The 17,119-nt window shown below is 18.6% G+C and overlaps 6 protein-coding genes across 6 annotated transcripts; 3 read left to right on the forward strand and 3 right to left on the reverse strand.

The window, feature by feature from the left end:
• Nucleotide 1: 1 nt before the first annotated feature.
• PRELSG_0200100 (conserved Plasmodium protein, unknown function) lies at nt 2-1,317 on the reverse strand (the record flags this gene model as incomplete). Its single annotated transcript, XM_028679723.1, has 1 exon — nt 2-1,317. A coding segment is annotated over one exon (1,316 nt), but the record flags the coding sequence as incomplete, so codon positions are not given.
• A 2,382-nt stretch (nt 1,318-3,699) lies between these two features.
• PRELSG_0200200 (conserved Plasmodium protein, unknown function) lies at nt 3,700-5,205 on the reverse strand (the record flags this gene model as incomplete). The annotated part of the gene is made up of 4 exons (XM_028679734.1): nt 3,700-4,318; nt 4,406-4,468; nt 4,703-4,757; nt 4,866-5,205. 4 exons carry the CDS (start codon nt 5,203-5,205, stop codon nt 3,700-3,702), a joined length of 1,077 nt encoding a protein of 358 aa, XP_028535463.1.
• A 1,566-nt stretch (nt 5,206-6,771) lies between these two features.
• Nucleotides 6,772-8,157, forward strand: PRELSG_0200300 (conserved Plasmodium protein, unknown function; the record flags this gene model as incomplete). Its single annotated transcript, XM_028679745.1, has 1 exon — nt 6,772-8,157. One exon carries the CDS (start codon nt 6,772-6,774, stop codon nt 8,155-8,157), a length of 1,386 nt encoding a protein of 461 aa, XP_028535464.1.
• A 1,462-nt stretch (nt 8,158-9,619) lies between these two features.
• Nucleotides 9,620-10,561, forward strand: PRELSG_0200400 (tRNAHis guanylyltransferase, putative; the record flags this gene model as incomplete). Its single annotated transcript, XM_028679756.1, has 1 exon — nt 9,620-10,561. One exon carries the CDS (start codon nt 9,620-9,622, stop codon nt 10,559-10,561), a length of 942 nt encoding a protein of 313 aa, XP_028535465.1.
• Nucleotides 10,562-11,379: 818 nt separating this feature from the next.
• PRELSG_0200500 (conserved Plasmodium protein, unknown function) lies at nt 11,380-13,547 on the forward strand (the record flags this gene model as incomplete). The annotated part of the gene is made up of 11 exons (XM_028679767.1): nt 11,380-11,435; nt 11,719-11,767; nt 11,854-11,956; nt 12,143-12,323; nt 12,421-12,447; nt 12,532-12,649; nt 12,720-12,782; nt 12,889-12,969; nt 13,053-13,127; nt 13,240-13,330; nt 13,462-13,547. The coding sequence occupies 11 exons, from the start codon at nt 11,380-11,382 to the stop codon at nt 13,545-13,547; spliced, it is 930 nt and encodes a 309-aa protein (XP_028535466.1).
• A 1,135-nt stretch (nt 13,548-14,682) lies between these two features.
• On the reverse strand, nt 14,683-16,464 carry PRELSG_0200600 (conserved Plasmodium protein, unknown function; the record flags this gene model as incomplete). The annotated part of the gene is made up of 1 exon (XM_028679779.1): nt 14,683-16,464. The coding sequence occupies one exon, from the start codon at nt 16,462-16,464 to the stop codon at nt 14,683-14,685; it is 1,782 nt and encodes a 593-aa protein (XP_028535467.1).
• Between the last annotated feature and the right edge of the window lie 655 nt (nt 16,465-17,119).

Genomic DNA, 17,119 nt, shown 5'->3' on the forward strand with positions numbered 1-17,119 from the left:
CTTTTCGCTTTTTTGTGATTCAAAAACTGTTTTTTCTGGTTTTTTTTCAACCAACTTTTCACAAGCTCTTGCATCTGCTGTACTCTTTTCGCTTTTTTGTGATTCAAAAACTGTTTTTTCTGGTTTTTTTTCAACCAACTTTTCACAAGCTCTTGCATCTGCTGTACTCTTTTCACATCTTTGAGCTTCAAAAACTGTTTTTTCTTGCTTTCTCTCAATTAATCTTTCACCAGATTTCGCATCAGCATTGCTTACCTTTATATTTTGAGATTCATACACAGTTTTACCTTGTAGTTTAGGTATTGTATCTTCTCCATATTTAAAATCAGCTTTTACTTTTTGAATTTTTTCACCAACAAAAACAGTAATTTTTTGGCTATTTCTTTTTTCGTTTAAATAATCATTTATATTATTAATTTTTCCTTTGTTTTGAAATTTATCTTCAATGTTATTTTTTTTATCATTTTCATTTTTTTTCAAAATTCCATCATTTTCCTCAACATTACTCCTTTTTTCTGTTAAATCTTTCATCTTTTGATCTGTTTTGAAACTTAAACTATTTTGATTAGAATATATGTTATCTGAAAGATTATTACTTGATTGCTCCTTAATGTCTGTGCAAGCTTTATTTTTTTTAAAAAAATCATTTTTATCTGGTTTCTCATTATTTTTATTCCCAATAACATTATTTTCGTTTTGGCTATTTGTATCATTACCTATATCCCTAATTACTCTTTCTGTTATATTTGAATAGTTCATTTGTTTGGGTTCATTGGAAATCTTATTTTCCAGGCCTTCACTATTTAAACTGCTGGATTTTCTAGAATAACTAATTCTGTCACATGTAGCATTGTCATATCCACCAATTTCTTGACTCATCATACTTCCTTTACTAATTGATTTATTAAATGAAGAATGCTTACTTACTTCATTTTTCTCTTCTTTTAAACCATTTTTTTCTAAAACAATACTACTCTTATTTAGCATAACATCAGAATTCTTTTCTATATCACCATGTGCATGTATAGAAGAGGTATCTATTATCATATCTGATAAAAAACTATTTTTTTTATCTAATGATTCAGTCGTAATTTTATTTATGTTTGAAAAGTATTCCTCATTTTCTTCAAAGTTTTCATCGTTAGAATTATCCATTCTTTTAGTATTATTTTGCTCATTATTAAGGATACCATTATATTTAAAACTTTGGGATTCCTTTTCCCCTAGAAAATTTATGTCTTTTTTCAATATATCCGCTTTTCCTTCAAGTTCATTCAGTATGTTTGAATCATTCGATTCATCTATTTGATCTGTCATTGTATTTATCATATAGAGTTTCAATTTGCTTATATTTTAATTATTACTTCTATTAATTTCAAGTTTCAAAAAGCAATTATTATGAATACTAAAAATACTCTTTTTTGTTTTTGGTGGAAATTTCTACTACTAACATTTTTATACATTAAAATTTATTAAAAGCATGCATTTATATATATATATATATCTACTCAAAAAAAAAAATGATAAAATAATAAAAGCTAAAAAAATATAAAAAAAAAATAATAAAAATCCCTTTTATTAAAAATTGATCATGAAAAATGGTATGCTTAACATTAAATAAAAAAAATAAAATAAAAAAAAAAAGTCAAATGAAAAATAAAAAAAATAGTTATAATATCAAAACGATTAAAAATTATATAAAAACTCACTTAAATGAATTTCTTTATAGTAAAAATTCCAAATTAAAAATAAAAAAAAATAAATTAATATAATATAATTCAATAATAATTTAAATAAATATTGAAAAATTAAAAACGACATTAATTATTTTTTTTTTTTTCTTTCGAGTTGCACACAAAAAGTGTTGTAAAATTTTGTGAATGTTGAAAAATTTTAAAAGAAAATATATGATATACATATATTTTAAATTTTTCTTTTTATAACTTTAAAACATTATTTTTTATGTTAAAATAAAATAAAATAATATAGTTAAAATATATTAAACTTTTAAAATTATAAATAATTTTTCGTTGTATTAATTAAAAAACGTATGTAACACAACCTATTATAAACTTTTAATTTCAGGAAAAAACAATGATTTACTAAAATATGAAAAATAAAAAATTTATATATTTATATAATTAAAAATATATGTATAATCTTCCAATATTTCTAAGAATAATTTGTATTAATAAGATATAAAAAAAATTATAAAAAAGAAGCAACTTCTCAACATTTGTTCATTAAAAGATATATATTTTAAAATGTTTGTTTATTATCTAAAATATATACATATTTTTTTTTAAATAAAATATTTTAATATAACAAAAAAAAAGGAAAAAAAAATGGTTTACTTCTTATATAGTAGACTATATTTTTGTATTGAATGAAAATTTAAAAAATCATTTTGAAAAAAAAATGAAGGCAACGCTCAAAATAATATGTAGCCTTTTTATTATTTTCGCATGTAATTTTCAATTATTACAAAAAAAATAATATTAATAACAAAAAAAAAGATAAAAAAAATTTTTTTAAACTCTTATCTTTAAGAAAATTATTAAGACAACATCACTTGGGGTGAATGCTTCTTTTTTTAATAATTATATATTTACTGGAATGAATTAATTTATTTTATTTATATTTTATATTGGAAGGTAGATTAATTCAAATAAAAAACTTTAAAAAATTATATTGTATAAAAAGGAAACATAAAACTTTTAAGTACTATTATAATAAAAAATAAATTTTTATTTTTTTCAATTCTTATAATAAAAAAATGAGCTATATGTAATTCATATATTCTAAATAAAAAAAAAAAAAAGTTATTTATAATTGAATTAAAATTATAAGTTGTCTAATAATTAGAAATGATGATCATCCATTCTCTTTTTATGCTTTTCAAAAGTGGCTAATAAAAATTAAATTATCCTAATAGTAATTAAAAATATTAAATTTATTCCTGTTATATGCATTAAAAAAAAATTTGTATGTATATAAAAAATAATATATTTTTACATTTAAATGAATAAAAATAAAAATATTTTTAAATTTTAAAGACACTAATATTTTTAGAATAATTCTGATTTTTTCTCTTTCATAAAACAAATCTATATATTTATTAAGTATATATGAACTTGCTTAAATAAAAGACGTCTATCATATAAAAAAAAATATTCTTCATTATAAAAGATAAAAAAAGAAGAAAAAAGGACAAAAATATAGTTTTATGTATATATATCAATTGAAATTTTATTACCAAAATATGTTGTTTTTAAAAAAATAAATTTTAAAAAATTATAAAGAAATCTCTCATAATAACGTGTGTAAAATTGTAAAGTCATTCAGTAAATTACTAAAAAAAAAAAAAAATTTTTATAAAGAAAAAAAAATTCACCAAAAAAGAGAGTAAATATAAGCGAAAAAAAATGAACATTTAGTTATATTTAAAGATTAAAGCTAATAAGATCCTTTTAATGTAATTAAAGATTAATTTTCTTTATTTGAAATGTAATAATAAATATGATAACATATATATATATATATATATTTATACATAAATTTTTATACATATTTCTTTTAAAAAAATAATAAAATTATTTTAAAAGAAATAATTAGAATAGATTAATTTATCAATAAAATTTTCATTTTTTTATATTTTTAGTTTTTCCTTTTTTTTTTTTTTTTTATTTATATATAATTCTAAATATTATCCTTGTATATTTTACAACATAAAGCAATTCTGTTTTCTCCTTTTTCTATAGTATCTTCTGATATATCAGAAGTCCAAATATTTGATTTTTCTGTAAGAATCCCATTTACCCTTGCATAATGTATTCCCCCATTATATAAATTAAATAAAGAACATAATTCATAATTTTTTTTGCATAAATTATCACTTTTAGCAGTATCATAGTCACAACTAAGACAACCAATATGGACAAAATCTGTATCATATATTCCTGTTATGCTTGGGATGGAAAAAGATTTTATTTCTGAAATACTTAAACTTCTGTTATAAAAATGTAATTCATCTAAATATCCGTTAAAACTAGAATAATTGTTATTTTTTCCTATTGTTATATTTCCTCCTTTCTCTACAATCTTATTTTTTAAATGTACTGAATTATCAAATACTCCATTTATGTATATTTCTATTTGTTTTTCATTTAATGTTATAGCAATATTAGTCCATCTTCTCAATGGAATATAACCAATAGAAGATAAACCTTCATTCGAATTATCTTCTCCAATTATTCGTACTGATATTTTTGTTATATAAGGATGTAATAATATAGCTATTTTTTCTTCTTTGTTGTCTCTACATTAAATTACATAGAAAAATATATATATATATATATAAGAAAATAAAAATAAAATGATATGAAAAAAAGTTTATAATTTTTACATTTGTGAAATAATGTTGCGAAAGTGACTAGTTGATCTTTCTAGTAGATAAATCCAGAATACTCTAAGTTTTTAACAATTATAAAATTGGGAAATGTAATAATATTTTTTTTTATATATTTATGTAAATAAATACAGTAATATTATTATATATTAACAGATAATAATAAAATATTTATACTATAATAATACTTTATATATATAATTTATGAAATATATATAAGATACTGGATTAGTAAAAAAATATAAATTTTTAATATAAAATATATATCTTTATAGTCCTCTAGATTAAACAAACATGGTAAATTCAGTTGTTTTTAATGTTTCACCAGAAGGAACGAATCCTGATATATCTACAAAAAAAAAAAAAAAAAAAAGAATGTAAACTGGTGTTTATATATTCTGTAATTTTTATTTTTATTTTATTTTTTTTTTCTGTATAATATATTTATTATTATTACCTCCTATAAATGCTCCACTATAACCATGCCCATTAAAGCTAGGCCCGGTTCTTATAAACTTGTGCATGTGATTTTGATTTGAACTATAGTCTAATGCATATACATCATCAAATGTCCATCTCCCTACTAATCCATTAGGTATACTGTGAGAAATAATGGGAGTAGTTGTTCCTCCTAAGCACAAGTTATTAGGAATTTCAAGACAATTTTCAAATAGCTTTTCAAAAGGCTCATTAAAAGATAATTCACTTAGATAATTAAATAATGATTTTTCAAATTTTGCTAATTTTATATTATATGAAAAAATAAATAAAGTAAATATCACAATTATTGCTTTCATTTTACGATAATATAATTTACAAGCAATATAATAACAATGAAAATATTATTTAAGAAATAAAAGTTAAAATATAAAAAAAAAATTTATGAAATACGTTTATAGTACTTTTATATGAATATTATTAATTTAAAAAGTAATCATATTCTTACAATCTTATATTAATAGATTCATCCCTTTTTTTTCTAGCTTTGTTGTAAGCAAGACATAATAAAATACCTTAATAATAAAAAAGTAAATCATAATATATATACTCAATGTGCTCAAGAGTGCGAATAAAAAAAAAAAAAAAGGAAATAGATAATGTGTTCTTTTTGTATTTATAATAAACGTTAATTTTTATTAAAATGAAATTTTTTTTTTTTTCTTTTATATAAAAGAAAATAAGTCTTTTGCATATATATATTCAGTATTTTAATTGCTTGGTATTATTTAAAGTTAAAAAAATAAATAAAATATTAAAGATGAAGCAAAAATTTTAGTGTAATTACATTGTAATATATATATTAGAAGTATCTATAAAGAAAAAATATTTTGGATATTTATTTATTTAAAATAATAATTATTAAAGATCATTAATACAGGTATAAAAAAAATATATAGTTGTTCTTATTATTAATTTTTAATTTATTATTTTATTCATTCATTGTATTTACTATTCTTTTTATTAATCTTTTTATTACAATTTTTTTCTCTTTTTCTTATTTTTTATCTAATATTTTTATATACTTCTGTCTATTCATCTTATATTCGTTAAAATAAAATTTTTTGTAAATATCTTAATTTTTATATTAATATGATAAAAAAAAAAAGTTTTAAATTTATAAATAGTTAATAAATGATAAAATCAAAAAATATTGAATTACTGTTATAAAAGAAAAAAAAATTAACATATGAGTTTTTTTTTCCTTTTTTTTTTTGTAAATAAATGTATCAAAAATGAGTTAAGATCTTTAGAACAAAATAAAAAAAGAATATATAAAATATATTTATTTGTCTAACATATATATATTTATATAATTTTTATAAAGTATTTTTCAAAAGTGTATCTATTTATTTTTTCATTTTAAATTATATGTCTACTTAATACTTGCATAATTTATACAACTTTTTTATTTTTATATAAAATCAATAAATATGTATTATATATATATATATAACTAAATGTATTAAAAAAAGCATATGTATATATATATATATATTATTAGAAATAATTAGAATAAATAAAAGTCTATAATTTTTCTATATATATAATTTTGGTTTGAAACATATGTCAAATAAGATTTCTTAAAAATATTTTTGATTCATCATTATTTTTTTTTAAAAAAAATTGGTATCAGTCGTATAAGTTTGCTTATTAATTTTTTTTTTTTTTTTTTTTTATTTGAGTCTAATAAAAAATGAGTATATATACATTAATTCCCATATACATAAATATTCATATATATAAAAATAGATGAAATGATATTGAAGATAAATATATTATCATAATTCTATTTTATTTTTGACAGGCGTTATTTTTATATACATACAAAATTTTTATGTATATTGAGAAAAAAAAAAATAAAAATGGAATTGACAAATGAATTGTTGTATGATAATAAACTATTTAAATTAGAAGATATATACAGAAGATATAATTCTATTCATTATTATTTAAAAAAAAATGATATAGTTACTGCGTTGGCTGAGATTAGAAAAGGAACATCCCCCCTTATAAGAGATGAATGTAATAGAACTGCTTTAGATTTGGCCATTATTTTATTTATGAGAAAATTTCATGAATCAATTTTTACATCTTTTATAACGGATTTTATATATAAAAATATTAGTGAAAAGTCAAAAATGGAATTTGTATATAATAAAAAAGGAGAAATAATAAATTATGATGAAAAAATGTTTTATCGTTATGATGAAATATTAGAAGAACTAAAAAAAAATAAGAAAGCAAATAAAAATAATATAAAAAATAATAATGATGATAATGCTATGTCATGTCTATTACTACAAAAAAAAATAAAATATTCTCCTTTATTAATAAAGTATTATGATGATTCAAAACGTATCTCCGAGTCAAGATATAAAAAAAAGGATTTATTATTTTTATTTGAAGAAGTGTTAACTACGCCAATTTCTAAAAATGTTCAAGCACAATTAGATGAAATACTAAGAAAGATGAATGCTCTCTTATTTTTTATAAAATCATTAAGCAAAAATGTTATATTAAAAAAATATTCAGAATCTGTTATTAAAGAAGAAATTTCAAGTTTGTCTTTTCCTTTTCTATATAATACTACTATTCATACTCTTTTTAGACTTTTTCCTTTAAATCATTATAATGAAAAATGGGATATAAAAAATCCTGCTGATTCAAGAAGATTAGTCAATAAAATCCTTTCAAAAGACTTAATAGGAAATGAAATAATTAAATTTATTGGAAAGTCTTTATATTACTTTTCTAATGTACTTCAAATATATAACCCAAAAGTATTTCAACAAGATCCTATAATTTCACAATATTTATTACATATGTCTTTTACATTAGATAATGAATACCTTTTTAATGTTATAATTAATAAAAATAATGTTTTTGATAAAATTGATTTATTTCACTGGGATGAATTAATAGATTCTATATCACCTTATAAAAAAAAATTTCAATCCTATTATAAACCTTTAATTTATGCTAGATTAAAAAAGGCATTTTTAGATAGGTTAGAACAAGATTTTTATGAAGATAAGAAAAAGAATATTAGAAATCATAACAACAAAGATACTTCGAAATATATAACAGATGATTTAAATTCAACATTTCGAATGTTGAAGATATATGAGGATATTTTGAATGCTTCTAACTATAAGGAACTAGAAAAAGTTATAAAAAAGAAATTTTTTAAAACAGAAGAAAATAAAAAAAAAAAAAAAAAAAAAAAGAGAGAAGAAATAAAAATATAAAATATAAAAAAAAAACACAAAGAAATCGATTTTAATAGTTTAACGCAAATTACAAAAACGGAAAATATGTGTATGAAATTCTTATGTTCAAAAAAAAATTAAATATATAAAGATTCATTTTTTCTCTAGATGAAGAAAATTCATACAAAAGTTAATTGTAAAAAAAAAAAAAAAAAAATATGATTGTTATCATTAGTTGAAGAAAAGTAATTGTATTTCTATAAGTAAAATATGGTAGGATTTAAGATATTCAAATGGAAATATAATGAGATATGCTTTTTAAAATGAATAATTATAATTGTATTATTTCTAAAGTAAAGTTAAAGAGAAATATATTATTTTAAGTATTCAGAATTTATAGCTAGAAATACTTGATAATTATTAGGTACTATATTTTTTCATAGTAAACCATAGAAAAGTTATTTTCATAAAAATTTTAGAAAAATGGAAGAGTTAATGTATTTTTTTTTTTTAATATAATAAAAGTTTTTCATATATCTTAATATTATTTTCATTGTAAAATATACTTCCATCTTTAATTATGTAAATATATAAAGAAATCTATATATATACACTTGTTTTTGTATTTTTCTTTATAATTAAAATTTTGTAAAGATAAATATATAATTTTATATTTCATTTTCAATTTACAATATTATTATTTTATTTTTTTTTTTTTTTTATAGTATTAATTCAATATATTATTTCATATATTTTTATAAACTTGTTCTTTTTTTTTTTTTTTTTTTGTTATTACAACTAAATCTATATAACTTTTTTTTTTTTTTTTTTCGGAGGTTTGACGAATTAACATTTTTTTGTTTTTTATTCTGATAGTATTTTAAATTTTTTTAGTTGATTTATAATTTATTATATATTAAAATTTTATTAGCTTATATTTTTTTTGTTCTTTCTAGTTTTTAATATGGTTCATTTCTTTTGTTTAAAAAAAAAAAAATTTTTTTTCTCTAAAAGATAATATAAATATATGTAAATACAAAATTAGAACAATGATATAAAAAACATTGATATTATTCTTATAATATTTAAAAAATATTTTTTTAATATCCATTGATAAAAAGAATTTTAGTAAAAGTTGAAATGTATAATAATTAAAAATTATATTTTAAGATATATATATATGCTAAATAATAAATAATAACATCTTGTAAAAAAAAAAAAAGAAAAAAGTATATTTTATTACAAACATCTTATAAATTCTTAATCTTATAAATAGTTAATCTTATAAATTCTCATGCATAGTGAATTCATTAAAACCGAACTTTTTTATTTTCAAAGAATAAACCATTTAAAATAAAAATGATATAGTAATATATATATTTTGCTTATTTTATAAATACTTAGAAATTGATTTTTATTAATATAGTATATTTATAGATTATTCTATTTTTACAAATGATTAAAATATTTTTAATGAATAAATACTTCTTATGTAGTATCAATGGCTAATAGCAAATTTTCTTATGTAAAGTTATATGAAGAAGAGAAAAAAATTTTATTTAATTGTTACTTTGTATTAAGAATAGATGGATGTGACTTTAAAAAATTTATAAAAGTTCATGAATATAGCAAGCCTAATGATATAGGAGGATTAAATTTAATGAATGAATGTGCTATTGAAGTATTAAAAAAATTTCATGAAATAGACTTATGTTATGGACATTCAGATGAGTATAGTTTCTTGTTTAGAAAAAGTACAAAAATATGGAATAGAAGATACGATAAAATACTTAGTAGTGTTGTTTCATATTTTACTTCTTCTTTTGTATATAAATGGAAAATATTTTTTAAAAAAGATTTAGTTTATCCTCCATCTTTTGATGCACGAATTATTATTTACCCATCTGAAAAAGAAATAAAGGATTATTTTTCCTGGAGACAAGTAGATTGTCATATTAATACTCAATATAATGAATGCTTTTGGAATTTAATTTTAAAAGATAATTATACGAATGAAGAAGCTCATAAATTTTTATTAACAACTCAAACAAAGGATAAAAACGAATTATTGTTCAGTCGTTATAATATTAATTATAATAATATTCCTGAAATGTTTCGAAGAGGAACGATTATAATTAGAAATAAGAATTATCAAAAAAATTGTTCGAATATAAAATTTAGAGAAGGATTTGATAGTATTATTAAATTAGACAACTATCAAAATATAAATGATGATTATAATATAAATACTAACAAACATGTGAAAGATAATTTTAACTTAGATACTAATGAAAATATTGCTGATAATTCTGATATTAAATGTAATCAAGAATTTAATGATATTTCAAGTAAATACATTATTTCTCATGAAAATTTAATCAGTGAAAAATTTTGGAATAAGTATGATTATATTTTTAAAAAAAGGGAAAAAAAAGAAGAATAAAGTAACTATATAAAATATTCTTTTAAAATTATATTATTACTGTTAAAAAAAAAAAAAAATTTTAATTTTTTTTACTATTTTTTATATTATATGAATAATTATGATTTTTTTTTTTTTTTAGTATACAACATTCTTATACAATTTTTATTATGTTTATTATTAACATTAAGAAAAAAAAATTTTTTTCTTTAAGAAATAAAGAAAAAATATAAAAATTCATTATTGTAAAATAAAAATAATATTTTTTTTTTTTTTTTAAATGGAATACTTATTAATTAGGATATAACAAAATATTTTAAAATGCTTCTTAAAATAATAATACTTTAAAATAAGGTATCTTTATCTTTCAAAAAAAAAAGTTAAAAAGGTCTTTTTTTTTTAAATAAATTTGTCTTAAAAAAACAAAAAAAAAAATAGAGTAACAAATTTGTGTTGTGTTATTATTGATAAAAAATGTAAATATTGTTATTTCATTGTTTAAATAATAAATTATATAATAGCAAATATATTCTTTATAATAAATAAATTATACGCGTGGGTACTTTTTTTTTCCCCTATTAAATTAAAGAAGATAATAGGTCTATATGTAACTGATATTTTGCATAAAAATGCACAATTTTTTTTTTTGAAATTAATTTTCATTATGCTAACAAATGTAAAAAAAAAAAAAGAATAATGAGATTAAGAATAAAATAAAATTTACATATATGTATAAAAACTATTTTCATTATAAATAACTTTATTTTCTTTTTGAATAAATTTTTTGTAACAATTTTAATGTTTCTTTTTAATATTTTAAATTCTTACTATAACTAAAAATGAGTTGCTCAAATGTTCAACCACTTCAAAAGTCTTTAAATAATCCATTCAAAGAGTAAATTTATTTCACTTAATAATTATATATATATATATATATACTATATAATATATAAAAAATGTCTCCTATGAACGTTTTTTTTTTTTTTTTCAACATGCTTATTTAGTTCTTTTTATATCTACATTTTTTTTTTCTCTTTTTTTACACACATTTTTTTATCATAGATATTTTCTCTTTTTAATATATCTTCTTATGATATTTGCAACATTTCCCTTTTCTTTTAATAGATATTTTCTTATAATTTTTATATTTTCTTTATCTTTTTTCCCTAAATTTTTAGTAAACCAGCTGGAAAACCTACATATTCCGATAATTCTCATTTTTGTAAAGTAAAATTTAAAAAGGAAATTAACAATTTAAACTTTTATTTTATATTCATTTATATATATTTACATATATAATTTATAATTTTAAGTTATATTATGAGCCTAGTAAAATGGAATTTAAAACTTCTAAAAGAAATATTAATCATAGAAATAAAACTTCAATATTTGACATAGCTCATATTAACAGAAATGGTTTGCATAAAATTATTGCTAATATAAAATTTTTATAAATATCTAATAATTATTAACATTTTTATTACTATATATTTTATCATAATGTGTAGCATGTAAATATTTTATTATAATTATGTATCTTATATTCATAACCAATTTTTTTTTTTTTTTTTTATTACACAAAAAAATATTCGGAAAAAGAAGAAAGATCTATTGACTATAAAAATTTGCACATTCAGAATACTTTAAAAAAAAGAATAGTCACTCCTTCCTCATTAAATATAAAAAATATACTTCAGAATGATACGAATTATATACCAAATGAAAAGTCTGGGAAAAGAATTTCTCAAGATACTTTAAATTTTTTTATATTTTCAGATGAATAGTAAAAAAAAATATATATATATATTATATATACACAAAAATAGTATAAAGATAAATATTATTAAAATATTTTGTTAAATATATTTCTTTATTTACAGTAATGATGCAACAAATGAGAAAAAAAGGTTCTAATAAAAAAAGTTATGGATAAATAAAAAGTTTAAAGAAATTATATAAATATAAATTTATTAATATTTTTTTCATTTTAGTAGCAAAAAAATTAGTACTTATAGCTTAGAAAAAAACCCATGCAAATGGGGTGTAGATGTTTTTAAATATAATTTACCATCACCAAAAAAAATATATAGACATGTTGACAATTTATCAGTAAAATAATATGATATACATATATATATATATACATGTATAATTATCTCTTATATTTTTATGTTTATAGTCTTGCTTGGTACCAAATAAAAGTGAAGACTCAATTATTCCTAAAAAAAAAAGAAGTCATTATGTAACTCAATTAGAGGTTTATATATTTTAATAAAAGAAAATACAAAAATGGATAATTTAAAATCCTTTTATTATTTTCTTTCTTTTACTTTATTTTTTTTTTAAAGAAATCTTTATGCCCAAAAGAAGACAATTTTGTTCCAAATTCTAGCAAAAAATTAATTCATCTACATGAGTCAAAATTAGATGTATTCATATTTTATTTTATTTTACTTTTTTTTTTTCATATTTTTTTTTTTAATAACAAATTTCTTTTTAATATTATATATAGGTAAATTATGTTCCTAAAGATTTTGAAGAGAAAAAAAAATTAAGCAAAATGAAATATTATCAAGGAAATTTGAATGTTCGAATAAATTAATATATATGTATACATATATATAAATATTTTAATTTTATAATTTTTAATTATATATATGCATATATATTTATTTAAATTTTTTCTTTTATGAATAAAGACGGATCTGACTCCTCTTGCAGAGAATAATAGAAAATCTTTTCATATCAACACTACATGCAGAAATAAAAAATGCTCCATATCTTTTAACCGTACAAATAATTATACAATAATACAAATTATAAAAGAAAAATTATGAATTCTATACTTATATCTATGTTAATGTACTAATTCATTAATGCATTTTCTGCTTCCATTTGATAAAAAAAAATTTTTTTTTTAGATGATAGAGAACCTTCGCCATATAGATCAGGAAAAAGAATAGGATATATGAACACAAAAAATGAAAACGCTGTATTTTTATTTTAAATATTAAAAATACATTTATTTATTTTTACTTTATTTAGTTATTTTTTATTTTTTTTTATTTTTTTTTTTTTTTTTTTTTTTGATATCTATATATGTATCGTATTTTTTATTATTGTATTAAATTAATTCTATTGTATTTTTCATCTTTAATTTGTCTTTTTATTTATAATTAAAAAAGAAAAAGAAATACAATAAATTTGTGATTTACTTAATTCTTTCTTTAATATATCATATCTTTTGATGTCTAAGGGTTTTTACAAAATTTTTTATATATATATTAATTTTTTCTACTTCCTAGTTTTTTTCTCTGTAATTTTTTTTATTTCCTAATTTTTTTTACTTCCTAATTTTTTTACTTTTGAATTTTTTTTATTTCATAATATCTTTTTGTATCTTAAATTTTTCTTTTTTTGTTTTTACTTTTCATCTAAAAAAAAAATTAAATTTGTTCATAATATATTTGTTTACTTTTTTACTTCTTTTCATTTTAGTGAAAATTCTAAAATTGTTTATATATATACATGTTTATATCTATAAATTTTTGATAATAGTATTCTGAATTTTTTTTTTTTTTTTTGTTGAATCTGTTATTAATTCTATGTACAAAAAAAATTTTAAATATCATATTTACTTTTTATTTATTATTATTTATATTTTTTTTTAAAAAAAATATAACGAATAAAAATAATGAGACGCTTGAAAAATTGAAAACATTGAACTGTTAAGAACAAAAAAAAAAAAAAAAAAAATTTTTTAAATTAATAAGCGAAATGATGATTATATATGGGTATTGTATATCTATATAATATTTATTTTAAAAAACATTATTACATATATATTAATGTTCTACTTAAGCTTTCGTATTTTTTATTTTCATTATAATATAAATGTGTATTTTACAACATGCGATAAATATACGAAACTTTTAAAATTAAAATACTATTCAATTTTTTTTTATTTAGAATATTTTATAATTTTTTTGGATTGCCTTTATAATATCTATATATGTTCATATCAAACTAAAAAAAATTATTTTAATAATTTTTTTATGGCAAAGTATATGCATTTACACATTATATATGAATAAGAGAATGTGCTTCTATGAAAAAAAAAAAAAAAAAAAAATAGAAAAAGTTTAATGTTGTATGATATCTGAAAATAGTTTAGAATTTCTTGGATATACTGGTGACCCCTTTAAATTGATAATTTTTTTTTTCGGATAAAGAATTTGCCATATGGGTTTGCATTTTTGACAGCATTTTTTTTGCATATTAGATAATTTAATAGGTGTCTCATATTTTTTTTTAAAAATATGATTATTGTTATTAATTACTGGTAAAGCAAAATTAAGTTTGCATGTATCAATAATAGTCATACATTTACATGATTGGATTTCTTCTGTTTTTGTTTCTGTAACATGTAAACTACTGATTAAATCAGGATAAGTAGGCAAGGACACATTCGAGTAATTATCTATTTCTTTGGATAAAGGATCTGATACCTTTTCATGCTCATATAAATCATCAGGCACATCATATTTTTCATCTTTAGTTGGACAAGTAGCTGGAAAAGAATGAGAATCATCATATGAAGTTAATTGAGGGGGAACAATTTTTTGATTGACAAAAACAGAAAAAGAACAAAATGGAGGTACAGAAACACTACTACATGGGCCCTCAATGTCATCAATCCAGAAACCAGGACAAGCAATTAAAGTAGCCAAACATTGAGGAAAACATATAGGCATTGTTTCAGCAACTCTTAGACCAATAGGTAACCAACAAATCGGGAAAATTGATGCACAATACATACCTAAATAAGCCATTGCACATATTCTATATTGTGTTTCTGATGTTTTTCCAATTTTCACTGCATATTTTGACGGGAAGCTTGCAATGACTCCATTCATAATAGAATCTGTTATATCAGCTGTTACAAATTCTGCTGCTGTTATTGGATATAAAACAGAACCTAAACAATTTTTCCCTGTAACCATTGGTAGACATGGTAAAGGTCTATTTATCCACACAGGTGGGGGTATTAAAGGAGGGACAATATCTACTACTGAGCTAGCTACTGATTGAATTAATCCTTTAACCATGGTTAAACTTTGCATAACCATGTTAGCTAAACCTGGTTCTTTTAAGGATTCAGGTGTTTCAATATCTTCTAAAGAATCTTTCATCCATTTACTTAAATTATTACCATACGTTGATCTTATTGGACCTCCTGGATATACTATTTTTCTCTCTACATTTTTTTTTTTTTCCTTTTTCTGATTATTTTTTTCATATATTCCTTTATCACAATGGGCGTAAGACTCATTTAAATTTTTGATTTTTTGAGTAAATCTTTGATTGTATTCTTTCTGCATTATTTTCTTCATTAAAAAAGTATATCCATCTATATCAAAGTTACTTAATGCTGATTTATATAATTCGAGAAAATTTTCTTTTGTTATTTTTTTATTTTGTAATGATCCTTTTAAATTTTTAAATATTTTATTATTTAAGTAACCTTCACTTATCTTATTTTTTTCTGTTATTAAAAAATTATATAATTCATCTGGATTAGGGAATAAACTTAGATTTTCTATATCTACATTAAAGTATTCATCATTTTGATCATTCTTTTCCTCATCACGTTCATTACTATTATTTATTTCATCGTTTTGAGAATCCTTTTCTTTTATTATTTTTTCTTTATTAATTTCTTCTTCTCTTTTTTCTTTTTCATCTTCCATTACTTTATTTATAAAAATGTCTTTATCATTTAATTCTTTTTTCTCTTTTTTAAAATATTCTCCATCATTTTTTATTAAATTACTAGTACTCTCATTTTTTTTATCTTTTCCATTAGTGAGTAACAAATTTACAAGAAAAAGAAAACAAAAACAAAAAAAATTCTCATATTTCATTTTTTAGACAATATATTTTTAAAAATATTTTTTTTTTTTTTTATATCTATATTTTTCTTCTATTATTTTAAATAATAAAAAAAACAAAAATTAAAAAATTACTCAAAAAAAAATTATAAAAAAATTTTAAATGTTTTTTTATAATATTAAATATCTTATTATATGCAAATGCAAATACGTAAATACAAACAAACACTTGTTAAATACATAAAATTAAATATACGAAATACCAAAATATAATTTAGACATTTTTTTTTTCTTTTAATTCAAACTACAAGGATGAGAACAAAAGTTTTCAAAAACTATTATGCGTATAATTTATTATTATCCTTTCTTTAACATTTTTTTATTTTATTTTTTATTATGCGCATTTTTAGTATTTAATGTACATTGGAAGTCGTATATTTTTTATATTCACTAAAATATTCTTCTTTATGTTGTTTTATTATTATTTTTTTTTTTTTCTATTTTAAAAAATAAATATTATTAAAATTACATAAATCATATTCTATGTATTTTATTTTATTTTATTATTTTTTTTTTTCTATGTTGCTTTATAAAAAGATATGAATTTACAAAAAAAATCAAAATGAAAAAAAAGAAAAAATTGGAAAACTTTCAGAATGCGTCTATAATACGATATAGTATAATTAAA

Source organism: Plasmodium relictum (assembly GCF_900005765.1).
Source record: "Plasmodium relictum strain SGS1 genome assembly, chromosome: 2".
Taxonomy (NCBI): Eukaryota; Apicomplexa; class Aconoidasida; order Haemosporida; family Plasmodiidae; genus Plasmodium; species Plasmodium relictum.